This window comes from Schistocerca nitens, chromosome 4 (assembly GCF_023898315.1).
Source record: "Schistocerca nitens isolate TAMUIC-IGC-003100 chromosome 4, iqSchNite1.1, whole genome shotgun sequence".
Classification (NCBI taxonomy): Eukaryota; Metazoa; Arthropoda; class Insecta; order Orthoptera; family Acrididae; genus Schistocerca; species Schistocerca nitens.
The window spans coordinates 872,159,549-872,174,735 of record NC_064617.1 but is presented as its reverse complement, the minus strand read 5'-3'; the positions used below and the strand labels follow the sequence as shown (position 1 = coordinate 872,174,735).

General features: G+C 45.6%; 1 protein-coding gene across 1 annotated transcript in view; it reads right to left on the bottom strand.

Annotated features, from left to right (window-relative positions):
* Positions 1-3,901: 3,901 nt before the first annotated feature.
* The window catches only part of LOC126251915 (slit homolog 1 protein-like), a 65,195-nt gene continuing 53,909 nt past the window's right edge, over positions 3,902-15,187 (bottom strand). Inside the window, exons 2-3 of the mRNA XM_049952647.1 lie at positions 5,607-5,849; positions 3,902-5,510 (exon numbers count right to left, since the gene is read on the bottom strand). Coding sequence (XP_049808604.1) covers positions 4,561-5,510; positions 5,607-5,847 — 1,191 coding nt within the window. The 5' untranslated portion in view covers positions 5,848-5,849 and the 3' untranslated portion in view covers positions 3,902-4,560. The remainder of the gene's footprint in view (positions 5,511-5,606; positions 5,850-15,187) is intronic.

Here is a 15,187-nt window from a genome sequence, read left to right as displayed (position 1 = left end):
AGAAGCGTACGAACACTTCGACTGAAATGTGCAGGAGCTCCATCGTGCATGAACCACATGTTGTGTCGTACTTGTAAAGGCACATGTTCTAGCAACACAGGTAGAGTATTCTGTATGAAATCATGACAACGTGCACCATTGAGCGTAGGTGGAAGAACATGGGGCCCAATCAAGAAATCACCAACAATGCCTGCCCAAACGTTCACAGATAATCTGTGTTGATGACGTGATTGCACAATTGCATGCGGATTCTCGTCAGCCCACACATGCTGATTGTGAAAATTTACAATTTGATCACGTTGGAATTAAGCCTCATCTGTAAAGAGAACATTTGCACTGAAATGAGGATTGACACATTGTTGGATGAACCATTCGCAGAAGTGTACCCGTGGAGGCCAATCAGCTGCTGATAGTGCCTGCACACGCTGTACATGGTACGGAAACAACTGGTTCTCCCGTAGCACTCTCCATACAGTGACGTGGTCAGCGTTACCTTGTACAGCAGCAACTTCTCTGATGCTGACATTAGGGTTATCGTCAACTGCACGAAGAACTGCCTCGTCCAATTCAGGTGTCCTCGTTGTTCTAGGTCTTCCCCAGTCACGAGTCATAATAGGCTGGAATGTTCCGTGCTCCCTAAGACGCCGATCAATTGCTTCGAACGTCTTCCTGTCGGGACACCTTCGTTCTGGAAATCTGTCTCGATACAAACATACCGCGCCACGGCTATTGCCCTGTGCTAATCCATACATCAAATGGGCATCTGCCAACTCCGCATTTCTAAACATTGCACTGACTGCAAAACCACGTTCGTGATGAATACTAACCTGTTGATGCTACGTACTGATGTGCTTGATGCTAGTACTGTAGAACAATGAGTCGCATGTCAACACAAGCACCAAAGTCAACATTACCTTCCTTCAATTGGGCCAACTGGCGGTGAATCGAGGAAGTACAGTACATACTGACGAAACTAAAATGAGCTGTAACATGGAAATTAAGCGTTTCTGGACACATGTCCACATAACATCTTTTCTTTATTTGTGTGTGGGGGAATGTTTCCTGAAAGTTTGGCTGTACCTTTTTGTAACACCCTGTATAATAAAAATTGCTTCTCAAATACTTTACACAATTTTTTTCGAAAACATAATGAAAATATTTTTAAAACCAGTACCACCTACTGCTCACTATGAAAGCTGGAATGTCCACTATTGGGCAGTAGGGCCCAAGTTGACTACCACTGTTATATACAGTACATCTTTTCTGATAACTGCCATGGATCTCAGAGCAATGGATCTGTGTTAAAAGTGCAGTCTACAAGCCTCTCTATCCTCTTTGCTGCCATTCACTTTCATAATGGAATCTGTGATCACATTGCATTGTCAACAACAGATGTAATAAAGGAGAAAAATAAATTTGAAGAGACCCACTTGTGAAGAAGATGACAAAAAAAAAAAAAAATCAAACTGGAAGCAACTACTGATCTTTTTTCATTAAAGCATTGAGCCAAAATATGTGCTATAAAGCTGTCACTACGCAAGAATCAAAGTACTATTAGAAACTAATTTAAGACAAAAGTGTAGATCTACATATAAACAACTGGTGTTCAAAATATGTTTGAGAGATCAGAGAGTTCCCTCAGGAAACTTCCAATAGTGTGAATTAAGATAGTTTATGTCACAAAAGAAATGTTTACATACCGATTTACAACTAGCAGAAGTCTGTGACTGTAAAATGATTCTGTAATACCTGCTACCAGTTGAGAAAATGACATTGTCAGTGGTGAATAATTGGTTATCTCTCTTCATTTATTTTCTTGTGACAACATTCACAAAAACATTTGAAAGTGCAGTTACTGGTTTCATCCACTCTGTGGTCATTGCCAGACTGTCTAAATGCGTGTGCAGTGAATGATGACAAAGTTTCTGTTGCTTTGTCAAAATAGTTAAAAATGATGTTATATGAACTGAACAATTAAACAGGGACTTTTACTTAAGGTGATACATTGTGCAATGGCCTCTGTTTAAAAATTTCAGGATCCATGTACAATGTAGAAAAAAATTTTATGTGAAAGAAGTGTTGCTACTTTCACTAGACTGGTGAGTCACAGACAAAAGCTGCTGACTGGTTCTATGAGTAGCATAGCTATAGCCAAACTATTAGCTCAGATTTTCTAAGTAAAAATAACATTTTTTTTAAATTTCGGTGATGATGTTGGGGTTTTGACACACTATGGACTATGGACTGCTAAAGAAATGTTAACTACTACTGGTAAAATCAAATGGTAAGATAGGTGGTTGTGAAGAGAGGTAATTTGTTTTTCAAGAGCTTGTGGGAAGGATTTAAAGTAATTTGGATGTGTGTGCAGTGGAGAGTGGCTGCTGAGGAGTGGATAGGAAATAAGGGTATTGATAGTCGGGCTTTGAAATGTGGAGGGATCAGTGAGAAAGAAACAATAGATGGTAAGAAAAGTAGTTGTCTGCATGTACTACTGGATCAGAAAGTGGGAGTTTTGTTGTTGTTGTTGTTGATGATGATATGATGATATGATGATATGATGATATGATGATGATGATGATGATGATGATGATGCAGAAACAGGTTTCAAAGATGAAGAGGTGGGTGTATAACTTGGTTGAAGCGTGCAGCAATCCTGTTTCATGAGGAATTGTCTTGTACTAAGAGTACAATTCACTATTGTAACTGCTGTTAATATCAGTTACTAACAGTAATTGGATGCCTTGCTTTACTTCATGTCAGATCGGGCCTGGTTTCATTTGTCAGGTTATGTATACTCCCAGAATGTCAGATATTGGCTGCAGGACAACCCACATATTGAACATGAAGAATCTCTCCACTCGGAGAAGATAGGTGTGTGGTATGTGTTGTCTGTCACACCTTAAACAGTGTTAGATATCTGGAGATCTTTGATTCTTACTTTGCACAATTAACATATGCAGAGAAGTTGGTGCAGTATTCCAACAATATGGAGCAATAGCTCACACATCCAGCCAAAGTATGGCTCACATCATCAACATGTTCCCTGAAGACCGACTAGTCAGCAGAGGCCTCTGGCACCCAGGGTCTTCAGACTCAACATTGTGTGATTCTTATTTATGGGACACACTAAAAAGCAAAGTATATGTTGTCAATCCTCGGGCAATAATGATTTTAAACGTAAAATTACTAGAGAACTTAGCAACATTGTGTGCGCAGAATTACAGCGTGTTGCTGTTAACATCATCACATGAAGTCGGTGATGCCTGCATGCCCATGGCAACCACTTCAAGTATCTCTTGTAAACAGGTAAATGCCTTTTTTTTAATGTTACTACTATTTTGTAATTAGTTCATTGTTACTTAAATCTTGGGCGTAAGATGCTCATATTTTTTTTGGGACACTCGAAATTTGCGGGGTTGGGGGGAATGGGGAGGAGGGTGGCATGGTGGCATTAGACAGTGTTACTGGCATGCTGCCAGCCACATGTGAATAAGATCTATATGTACCTGCAAAACATGCAACACAGCGAGCACACAGCGCTGGAGAAACAACTGTGATTAGCCCTCAGCTGGCCGACTCACTGAAACAGATATCACAATGTAGCTATAACAAAAGTATAGTATTCCTGCAAGAATGGATTTTTACTACCTCCTTCAGTGCGTATACAGATCCATCAATAAATGCAATGCAGTCAAAAGGTGTTCTTACCAGTTACGCCTCTGCTGTTAACCAGTTAATCTCAGGAAATATCAGAGTGGCAGAAGTAACTGAGGTGGGCATTTTTCAACTGTAATTTTCTCAAGCACTGGAAGAGGAACAGTGCTGGATGGAACAATAGTTCGAAAATAGTAAAAGGGTCAATATGATCACATAAGGAGAATTTTGCAAACATTTATTTGTAACAAAATATTTTGCCTTTGTACAACAACTAGTAAATGTTTAATTCATTTACAGTCAAGGTGATACATTTTACATGAGCATTTTGTACATGAACATATTGGTTTCATGTTTTGACTACTAAGAAACAAGCAAGTGATCTTTGACATTCTTTAGAACATTTGTGAATTCTGACATTAATCAATTTTATTTATCGATATGATCTATATTGACAAACTGTGCATTCGGATATACCAGTAATAATGAATATCAAATGTACTAGCTCACGTTCATTTTCTACTTCTCTTAGCCATTTCATCATGCTTTGTTATCCCTAGGTACCATATAGAAGAAAGAAAGGAAATGGAAGATATAAAAAATATTGTTTTTGGTTGAGTGAAACTGCAGATAAGATGCCAGGACAAGACATCATATTTGGAAGTCATGATAAATGTCACTCAAGAAACCATATTGAGGTCTGCATGTGGCATCACTGAAAGAGTGGGAGTTCTTAAGGGCTCAAGATCTCTTGTTATCCTTTGTTTCAGAACAGCTTTGTGCTGAGGATAGAGTGATAAAACACCACAGAAGTTGGCAAATGTGCAGGTTAAGTAAGGGAAACAGTAATACAACACAGCGTTCAGAGCTGTGATTTTTAGAGTGTATTTGTAAAATTGACAATTCTCATGATAATGGTGGATAATATTCGGTCTCATCAACACAGTGCAGCACCTCCAAGAAATTCCAGGAATGCGTGGTGCCATTGTTAGGGGCAATGCACTTGGCATCCACGTGGACTGCCTGCTGCTTGAACCAGCGCCAGAGGGATTTTGTGCTGCAGTCGCACACCAGTGGGTTGCCATTCAGCTTGATGTAGCGCAGGTAGTTGAGCCCGGAGAATTGTGACAATCTCAGCCAAGTCAAGCGGTTGCCACTCAGGTTGAGGTAGCGCAGGCCTCGCATGTCGCGAAACGCGTCCAGTGCCAGGTACGTGATGTTGCACTGGTCGAGGTCCAGCCACTCGAGCTGCTGCACCATCAGCAGCGGCCCGTGCCCCAGCTGCAAGGGGTTACCTGTCAGGTCAATGTGGCGAAGGTCCGTATTGCCTACAAAGATGAATGGGGACAGTTTGCGGATGCGGTTTCCAGACAGCTGCAATAGTGCCAGGTCGTGGAGGCCCCGGAAGGCATACAGCCCGACTGTCTCGATGGCGTTGTCATCGCAGATGAGGCTGGTGAGCTGGGTGAGGCCCAGCTCGGCCAGTTCGTCATCGGCGATGGCAGTCAAGCGGTTGTGGCCCACGTCCAGGTAGGTGGTGCGTGGATCGAGCCCCTCAGGGAAGGCCACCAGCCCGGCCCGTGAGCAGTGCACCTCCAGGTTCTCACACTTGCAGCCGGCCGGACAGATGGGTTCGGGTTTTGGTTTTGTGGGACGGGCAGTACGAGTCTCCGGCTTCGTGGTGGCTTCTGTGGTGACAGTGGACGGGTTCTTGTTGTGTGCGCTCAGCCTCTTGCTGCCTCTCTTGACTGCTGAGACACCAGCTGCATTACGAGCGATACAGCCACGGGATGTAGTGACCGGGCGCAGGTCTGTCGTGGCAGCAGTAGGGCGTTCCGTGATGCCATCTCGATCCACTGTAACAGTGGTGGGGTTAACACCTGTAACATCCTGTACTTTGCTGGTAGTGGATGGAATATCAGTGAGGGTAGATAGGGCCATGTTGGAGGTACCTCCTTCTCCAGAGTGGGCTTGTTGATTTGTGGTTGGTGCATCCAGATCCACCGTGAAGCTGTCTTGCTCTGCCGTGGGGTTCTCTCCAATTTGAGGTGCGCCATATGGAATTGTACTGGTGGTGTCAGCAGCAAGGCCCGTTGTGGTGGTAGGTGGGGCACCACTCAGATTGGCTGTCACGAGAAGCCACTGAACTGCAAGAGACAGCAAGAAGGCAAACACCGTAGATGGTGCCTCCATATCTGAAACAATATCACAAGATTCATTTAGCCTTGTGACTTCAATATACAAATTTTCATGTCTTTTTGCAATGTACTAAAACCGTTAGGGACACAATTAACATGAATGTTCTTGAAATCCAAATACTTTTATTGTAATTACAGTACACCAATCTTATTTGAAATTTGTGCTCTACATAGGATACTCTGGAATGCAAGTATCGAAGGACATGTACAGGGTATAATGGGTATAAGTCCGGGAATTTATATTGGTGACTGAGGACGGTGTACTGAACAATGTCACATCTGTATTTACATTATTACCAGACTAATAATTATAGCCATTACAAGTCATATTTTTAGGTTGGTCAGTACCTCCGGGTACATGTGGCAACAGCAAGCCATTAATGCTTACTTTTCCCTGGGTGGCAGGTCAACTGCTGAAGTGTGGGTGCATGGATGCAAAAAATTAGTTTGTAATATGTTCCATCGATCATTTTGTGCCGGCCAGAGTGGCCGAGCAGTTCTAGGCGCTACAGTCTGAAACCGCACGACCGCTACAGTCGCAGGTTCTTATCCTGCCTTGGGCATGGATGTGTGGAATGTCCTTAGGTTAGTTAGGTTTAAGTAGTTCTAATTTCTAGAGGACTGATGACCTCAGCAGTTAAGTCCCATAGTGTTCAGAGCCATTTGAACCATTTTTTTTATCATTTTGCACGACAGATTGCAATGACGTGGAATGACTCATTATACATTCACATTGAAAATTAATTAATTTGTACATAGATTCTGAACATCACTTTTTTTTACTGAAAGTCATAGTCCGCTTAATGGTGTAGCATGACTGTGCAGAAAACATCAGGTGGTAAAGTTTATGACTTTTTTGTGGGCAGACTGTTTGATGCATAGGAAAAACGGCCAACCACTGGTGTGTGTACATATAAAGTACAACATACAAAAATATCTGCACTTATAACAGGCACACTGTGTATATGTTGGAGTTAGCCAGCAGGTGCAGGCCACCCAAAATATCTACAGAATGAATAAATATACTGATATGCCGTTATCACTAAGTTTTAATGGGTGATATAATGAATTTGCTGACCATGTATATATTTTTTTCAAATGTCATATACATGTTGTGCTGTACAGAGTAATAGGCCTCAGATGCAGTGGTAAAGACACAAACAATACCTGAGTTCTGTGTTTCCTGGTACAGACGTTTGTGGGGCCATGTTTCCTGGAGATAGGACAGTGGTTTGCAGTACTGTTATCTTGTTACTACTTGATTATGTTTCAGTTTTGAAGTTGTCTTGCATGTATCATAAAAACGAACATGAGGCACTTGCGCAATGGAATATGATAGAGGCAATAAAAATGATAAGATGTCTTCTTCTACAGCAGCAAAGCAATGTCACGTACCATGTAATAAGTTGAACAGGAGAGTTCCATGAGAAATAGAGATGCAGTAGGTGGTAAAAAAATTATGTGAAGTTTATGGAATGTAATCATTAAACCACAAGTGCAATAAGGCCTTGATTATGTTTTTGAAATGGGAAAGTGATTTTATGGATTTACAGTGAATGAGCAATGGAAATTGGCACCTTCCCAGATACTCATGCGTATTAAAGCATTGCTTCCAGGAGATACCCCATCTCTGAACAGAATCTGCGTGCTGGATTAACAACCAGGGTCTGTGTGCTGGTTAGTGTTACATGATGAAAGATCCCCAGGATGCCGCAAAGTTACTACTTATTAAAGAACAAAACAAAACTGAAACACCGATCGACTAGAAGCATTAGCAAAGATGTTAATTATGAATGCGCGGTAAGGTTCAGACAAACAAAAATATTTTTTCATTCATTTTTTGTACAGTTTTTTGTTTTAGAAAGATACTGTCGCTTTCGTATGTAGAAGGACGATGAGGATGTGCGATTTTCGATTGAAGTATTGCGATCTTGAAGTATCATATGTGTGCATGAGTAACATGATGTTAAAAAACAGTATCAAGCATTTATTTAATGAAGTGAAGAGGAAAATTATAGGAAGAGGATTTTCGTGATTACGACAAGTGTCGGTGTTCCCAGAGTCCGCTGCCTGCACATTAAACTAAAAAGTGAAGTCCGGTCGCCAAGAAAATTTAAAATAAGCACAGACATTTTAATAACGCAATCATATTCAATTATATTTATTTAAATTTTTTTATATTACAACTGTCGACCTGTGTGCGAGGGCTTAGAGGCAACGGTCGTGAGTGGTGTTTGTTAATCATTGTTACAGTAAGAAATTTCTATGACATTGTTATGAATTATAAAAACTAATTGCCTCTATTTTCTGTTTGCATGAATCACGACAGGGAGCAAGTAACGCAAAAAGGCAAAATTGAGGAGAAAATTTTTGAGAGGACTAAGAATTGGACACAGGTCACGTAAAATTTTCCGTAGTAAGCTGTTTTATTCAGCGCTGCAAAGGTAGGACGGCTATGCAAATTGCTTGTATGCTTATGGTTGGTAGCGACTCTTTTTTTATGTAGATAGCAACCTTTATCTCACTATTCTCTTCCTTGAATTTTATTGGCGAAAAATTTACAGGAGTTTTTCAGTGTGATACGCATTGTCAGCAAAACATAAAGAATTGCTACATAATAGTTTGCACGTTATAATAATCGTAAAGCAAGCATTACATTTATCAGCTGTAATAATTAGCGTATGAAATTTTAACATTTTTGTGAAATTTATATTTTTTGCATATTCATATAACACTTGAAAAGTATATGCCCATTGTTGATAGCGATAGCGAAAACGCAATCATCCAAGATGGCGTAGAATTGCGAGATCTAACAATTGAAGTTCAGGTGCCATGCATGCCCACTGCAGAAGGTTCAAGTAGATCATAGAAGAGTGTCGCAGGAGTGACAAATGATGGCGACGCTCCACAACAGAATAACCTGGACGACATAATGTTTACCACTGAAGAGACAAATATCACGCATCTACCAGAGCGACATACCGCTCATGAATGAAACGTCGGAGAGCGATCCAAATATGATTCTTGATAACATGTTACAAACACCACTTGTCACAACACAAAACATTAACTTGGGAAGTATAGCGGACAGCAACCACGTTAGTAAAACTGACGCACTGCTGTAGCAGTTATTATACGAGGGCTGTCCAGAAAGTAAGTTACGATTGATCGCGAAATGAAAATCACAGTGAAAATCAGAAATGTTTCATTTGTAACAGTTAGCTACACCTTTCAGCTACTTCTCTACGTAGTCGCCGTTCTGACTCAGACATTCGTCGTAGCGTTGTACCAACTTTCCTATACCCTCATCATAGAAGGCAGCCGCCAGTGCTTTCCGCCAATTCTCTACGCTGGCCTAAAGCTCGTTGTCTGTGCCAAAATGTTGTCTTCATAGCCAGCGGTCCGTTTGAGCAGAGATGAAACTCAGTGGGAGACAATTCGCACGACAGTTACGTAATGTTGGATGCATAGCTTCAGGGGAAAATTCTCACCAGGCCCTCGTACTTGGCGGGAGACACTATTTTCTATATCATCTTTACGCGCTCACTAAGAGCTCAGGAACGAAAAGAGTGACATAATTCTATGTAGAGTCATACTAGAGACACAGCCCAACACATCTTTGCAAAGCTTTATCGGATTTTCATAGTCGTTTCCATTTCTCAACCGATCGTAACTTACTTTCTGCACAGCCCTCGTATAATATAAACACCAATCTCAGCGATATGAAACAAGATATAAATACCCAAATTGATAATTTGACACAAGATATGAACACGGTAAAACAACGACAAAACACTGTTACACAAGATCTAAATGCAATGAAACAAGAACAAGTATTCAAGGATTTGCAAAACACGGTCTCACAGAAATTCGATGACTCAGCCAAAAATTTTCGCACTGAAACAGATGAAAAATTGAATGATATGAAAACATACGTAAAGCATGAAGTACTTCCTGAAGTTAACAGTAACATTACAGAGGTAAAACAGAAGGTAGATTCTTTTAATGACCGCCACTATCGAGTAGAACAACAGATAAAGAAAATCACAGACGCAAACACAAACATTGAAGCCACACAAAACTAGTTGGTTTCGACAGCACAAAAGGTAATCACTGTCGTTAACAGACTAAACAGACTACGAAGGTGTACCTCTAACTGTAGAAGAGGTAACGTTAAGGGTAGCGACATTAGAAGTTGACTCAGCATGTGCTAAGAAGGAGAGAGAGAACATTAATGAAAATCTGAGTGATATCGTTAGTCAAGATGAAGCAGGTACGTTAGATAAGGTTACTACTATTGCAGAGAAGTTTGTAACGGGTTGCAAGTTATACACAGATGTAGCAGAAAAGGCTATTCAGAGTAAAGAAAATTAAATCGTGAAGAAGGTAAACATTAACCCACAAGCCGCGGAAAATAGGATCCGCAATCATTTAGAAGAAAGTATTACCATATCTCGAACTGTGCATGTAAATAATACACAGGCTACAGTGAACAACCCACAACCTGTCGGTATTTATCCACAAATTGTCACGAGGCCCACAGCAGGTACCAGTGACAGTTGTAGAGTGCAAATAGTAAACATACCCATAACTCCGATACCTGAACAATTACCAACCGGAATTACAGGTAACTACAACAACATAAATACGACCGAAAGTGCCACGTGTCTATCATTTACTTTTGCAGACGAATGTTTGTTGAGACATAGACTGTTTCCTGTGGAAGGTAAAAGAATGAATCCAGTAGTATTTATGAGTGCTTTCCATCGTGTATTTCCACGCAACTGGATGGAAGCACGGAAAATCAGATTTGTCGTGAGCTATACGCAAGGTGATGTGCTTTTATGGGCAACTGAAGTGGCCGACTCCCCCTGCGGGTCCGGGGTAAGAATAGGCCTGAGGTATTCCTGCCTGTCATAAGAGGCGACTAAAAGGAGTTTCAACCGTTTCGGCCTTCCATGTGATGGTCCCCATTGGGGTTTGACCTACATTTTTCAAAATTCTACAGAAGTACGAGCCTTTTGGGGAAGGACGCCTTACGTGGTGTATCACTGGTCCTCCGTGCACTAAGACCTTGGCACTCAGCATTGTAACGCCTGATGGGTTGTACAAGTTACGCCCATAGTGCGTCCCCATCTGCACCTACGATCATGATGGACTTTCCATGGCACCCGAAATCCAGCACGGTAGCCAGCCCGTTGTGGTGGGGTCGTCATGTACCCCCTAGGTTGTAGCCCCCTGACAACACAGGGATCGTACTGCCGATACCTGAGCTGCACCCTCCCCATGTCAGCCAAGGAGTAGATGCCCGTCTCCTTGGGGTATCAGGACTCCCGGCAACGGTCATCCTGCCAGGTGGCCCTTGCTGAGGCTGGGTGGCGCCCGTGGGGAGAGCCCCTGGTCTGAGTGGGTGGTATCGGGGCGGACGTTTCGCAGATGAAACATCAACATGTATCAGGTCGCTTTGCGGCCGAGTCTTTTAAAAAGAAAGGTACTGTCTCTGGTTCTGGTTCTCCTGCCCTTTCCCCCTTGGCCACTCCCTGGGAGGAAGGACAGGCCCACCGGCTTGGGGCAAAGTACCTCCCCCACTATCGGTCTGTTCTCGGACCGATGGGGGGACATTCGCCACCTCCAAGCCCATGTTCTTTGTTCAGCACATAGAGGACATCTTCGGGGAAATCGAGGCTCTCAGTAAAATGCGTTCGGAGTCCGTTCTTATTAAGAGCACCTCCGCCACACAGTCGGCGGCGCTCCAGGCGTGAGACCGACTAGGGGACATCCCAGTGTCCATTGTCCCGCATCTGGCACTGAATAGGACGCAGGGGGTTATTTTTCATCGGGACCTCCTGCTGCAATCTGATGAGGAGCTCAGGGGCAACCTGGAGCGCCGAGGTGTGCATTTCGTCCGGCGAGTCCAGCGCGGCCCCAAAGACAGTTGCATCGACACCGGGGCCTTTATCCTCGCCTTCAAGGGGGCCGTTCTCCCGGAGAAGGTAAGGGTGATATGCTACCGGTGCGACCTTACATCCCGCCTCCTATGCGCTGCTTTCGGTGTTTGCGCTTTGGGCACATGTCATCACGGTGTGAGGCTAAGCGCCTTTGTAGCGATTGTGGACGTCCTCTTCGTGAGGAACATACATGCACCCCACCACCTCAGTGCTTTAATTGTCCTGGCATCCACTCGCCTAGATCTTTAGACTGCCCCGCGTATCAGAAGGAGAAGAAGATTCAAGAACTCAAAACTTTGGATCGTCTCTCTTATTCTGAGGCCAGGAAGAAGTATGACCGCCTCCATCCCGTGACGTTGACAACTTTGTTTGCCTCAGTCGTGTCCACTCCTTCCACAGTATCCTCACCCCTATCCTGTCCCCGCTCCATCTCCTCCCCCCATCCGGGGTCTATGCATCCGCCTCCCAAATCCCTCCCTTCCAAATCCTTCTCCCCCGCGGCCCCTGCCCCCTCTGCCCCAGGGGCCACCCTACCTCCTCCTCCCCCCCCCCCCCGCCGCCTGAGAAGCGTTCCTCTTCCCAGGCATCCATCGGGGAAACGTTCCGGACCTCGGCTTCTGAGGTCCGGCGTTCCAAAATGGACCCCGCGCATGAGGACCTTCTTCGGGTCCAGCCCACCATCCCTGTGCCTCCTCGGACTTCCAAGAAGAAGTCTCTATCCCCCTCTCCACCCCGGCGCGTTTCGTCTGACGCTCCATCCGTGAGTCGCTGCTCCCGGCCGTCCTCAGTTTCGCCGCGAAGCTCTGCTACCAGGCGCTCAGCTGGCCTCTCGTCGGCAAATGATGCTGCCCCTCCTACGCAACCCAGGACAGCGGCCGCAGCTGGCGACGACTCGATGGAACAGGATCCGCCTCCCGCCGGTTGTAGCGTTGTTCCCTCGAAACCTGGCCCTCCGCGGCCGTCGGGGTGACCAACTCTTCCCCCGTCACGTTCCCCCCTTTTTTTCTGACTAGCGATGGCCTTGTTACATTGGAACATAAGAGGTATTCGATCTAATCGGGAGGAATTACAACTGCTCCTCCACCTGCACTGTCCGCTCGTCCTTGGTCTCCAGGAAACCAAGTTACGCCCAACTGACGGTATTGCCTTTACCCACTATACCTCGGAGCGGTATGACCTCACCCCTGTGGACGGTATTCCTGCTCATGGTGGGGTATGTTGCTCGTTCGGGACGATGTCTACGCTCCTGGAAATTGAAATAAGAACACCGTGAATTCATTGTCCCAGGAAGGGGAAACTTTATTGACACATTCCTGGGGTCAGATACATCACATGATCACACTGACAGAACCACAGGCACATAGACACAGGCAACAGAGCATGCACAATGTCGGCACTAGTACAGTGTATATCCACCTTTCGCAGCAATGCAGGCTGCTATTCTCCCATGGAGACGATCGTAGAGATGCTGGATGTAGTCCTGTGGAACGGCTTGCCATGCCATTTCCACCTGGCGCCTCAGTTGGACCAGCGTTCGTGCTGGACGTGCAGACCGCGTGAGACGACGCTTCATCCAGTCCACAAACATGCTAAATGGGGGACAGATCCGGAGATCTTGCTGGCCAGGGTAGTTGACTTACACCTTCTAGAGCACGTTGGGTGGCACGGGATACATGCGGACGTGCATTGTCCTGTTGGAACAGCAAGTTCCCTTGCCGGTCTAGGAATGGTAGAACGATGGGTTCGATGACGGTTTGCATGTACCGTGCACTATTCAGTGTCCCCTCGACGATCACCAGTGGTGTACGGCCAGTGTAGGAGATCGCTCCCCACACCATGATACCGGGTGTTGGCCCTGTGTGCCTCGGTCGTATGCAGTCCTGATTGTGGCGCTCACCTGCACGGCGCCAAACACGCATACGACCATCATTGGCACCAAGGCAGAAGCGACTCGCATCGCTGAAGACGACACGTCTCCATTCGTCCCTCCATTCACGCCTGTCGCGACACCACTGGAGGCGGGCTGCACGATGTTGGGGCGTGAGCGGAAGACGGCCTAACGGTGTGCGGGACCGTAGCCCAGCTTCTTGGAGACGGTTGCGAATGGTCCTCGCCGATACCCCAGGAGCAACAGTGTCCCTAATTTGCTGGGAAGTGGCGGTGCGGTCCCCTACGGCACTGTGTAGGATCCTACGGTCTTGGCGTGCATCCGTGCGTCGCTGCGGTCCGGTCCCAGGTCGACGGGTACGTGCACCTTCCGCCGACCACTGGCGACAACATCGATGTACTGTGGAGACCTCACGCCCCATGTGTTGAGCAATTCGGCGGTACGTCCACCCGGCCTCCCGCATGCCCACTATACGCCCTCGCTCAAAGTCCGTCAACTGCACATACGGTTCACGTCCACGCTGTCGCGGCATGCTACCAGTATTAAAGACTGCGATGGAGCTCCGTATGGCACGGCAAACTGGCTGACACTGACGGCGGCGGTGCACAAATGCTGCGCAGCTAGCGCCATTCGACGGCCAACACCGCGGTTCCTGGTGTGTCCGCTGTGCCGTGCGTGTGATCATTGCCTGTACAGCCCTCTCGCAGTGTCCGGAGCAAGTATGGTGGGTCTGACACACCGGTGTCAATGTGTTCTTTTTTCCATTTCCAGGAGTGTATCACCATCCCATCCCATTGACCACCCCACTTCAAGCAATAGCTGTCCGTATTACTCTTTCTGCCTTTAATTTTACCGTTTGTACCGTCTACACTCCATCGTCATCCGCAGTTAGTCGGGCTGACATGATGCACCTGACTGTTCAGCTTCCTCCGCCGTTTTTATTGTTTGGCGACTTCAATGCCCATCATCCCCTTTGGGGCTCTCCTGCATCCTGTCAACGAGGCTCCCTCTTGGTGGATGTCTTCAACCATCTCAATCTTGTCTGCCTCAATACTGGCGCCCCGACTTCCCTCTCGGACTCTACTCATACCTACTCCCACTTGGACCTTTCGATCTGTTCTACCACTCTTGCCCGTCGGTTCGAGTGGTATGTTCTTTCTGACACCTATTCGAGCGACCACTTCCCCTGTGTCGTTCGTCTCCTGCACCACACTCCATCCCCACGTCCTTCAAGCTGGAACATACCGAAAGCTGACTGGGGACTTTACTCCTCCCTGGCGACCTTTCCGGACCACGATTTTCTCAGTTGTGACAGTCAGGTAGAATACCTCACGGCTGTTATCATCAATGCTGCCGAACGTTACATTCCTCATACTACCTCTTCTTCACGTCGCGTTTCCGTCCCCTGGCAGAATGAGGCTTGTAGAGACGCTATCCGTGCTCGACGACGTGCTTTATGCACCTTTCGGCGCCATCCTACGTTGGCGAATTGTATTGGA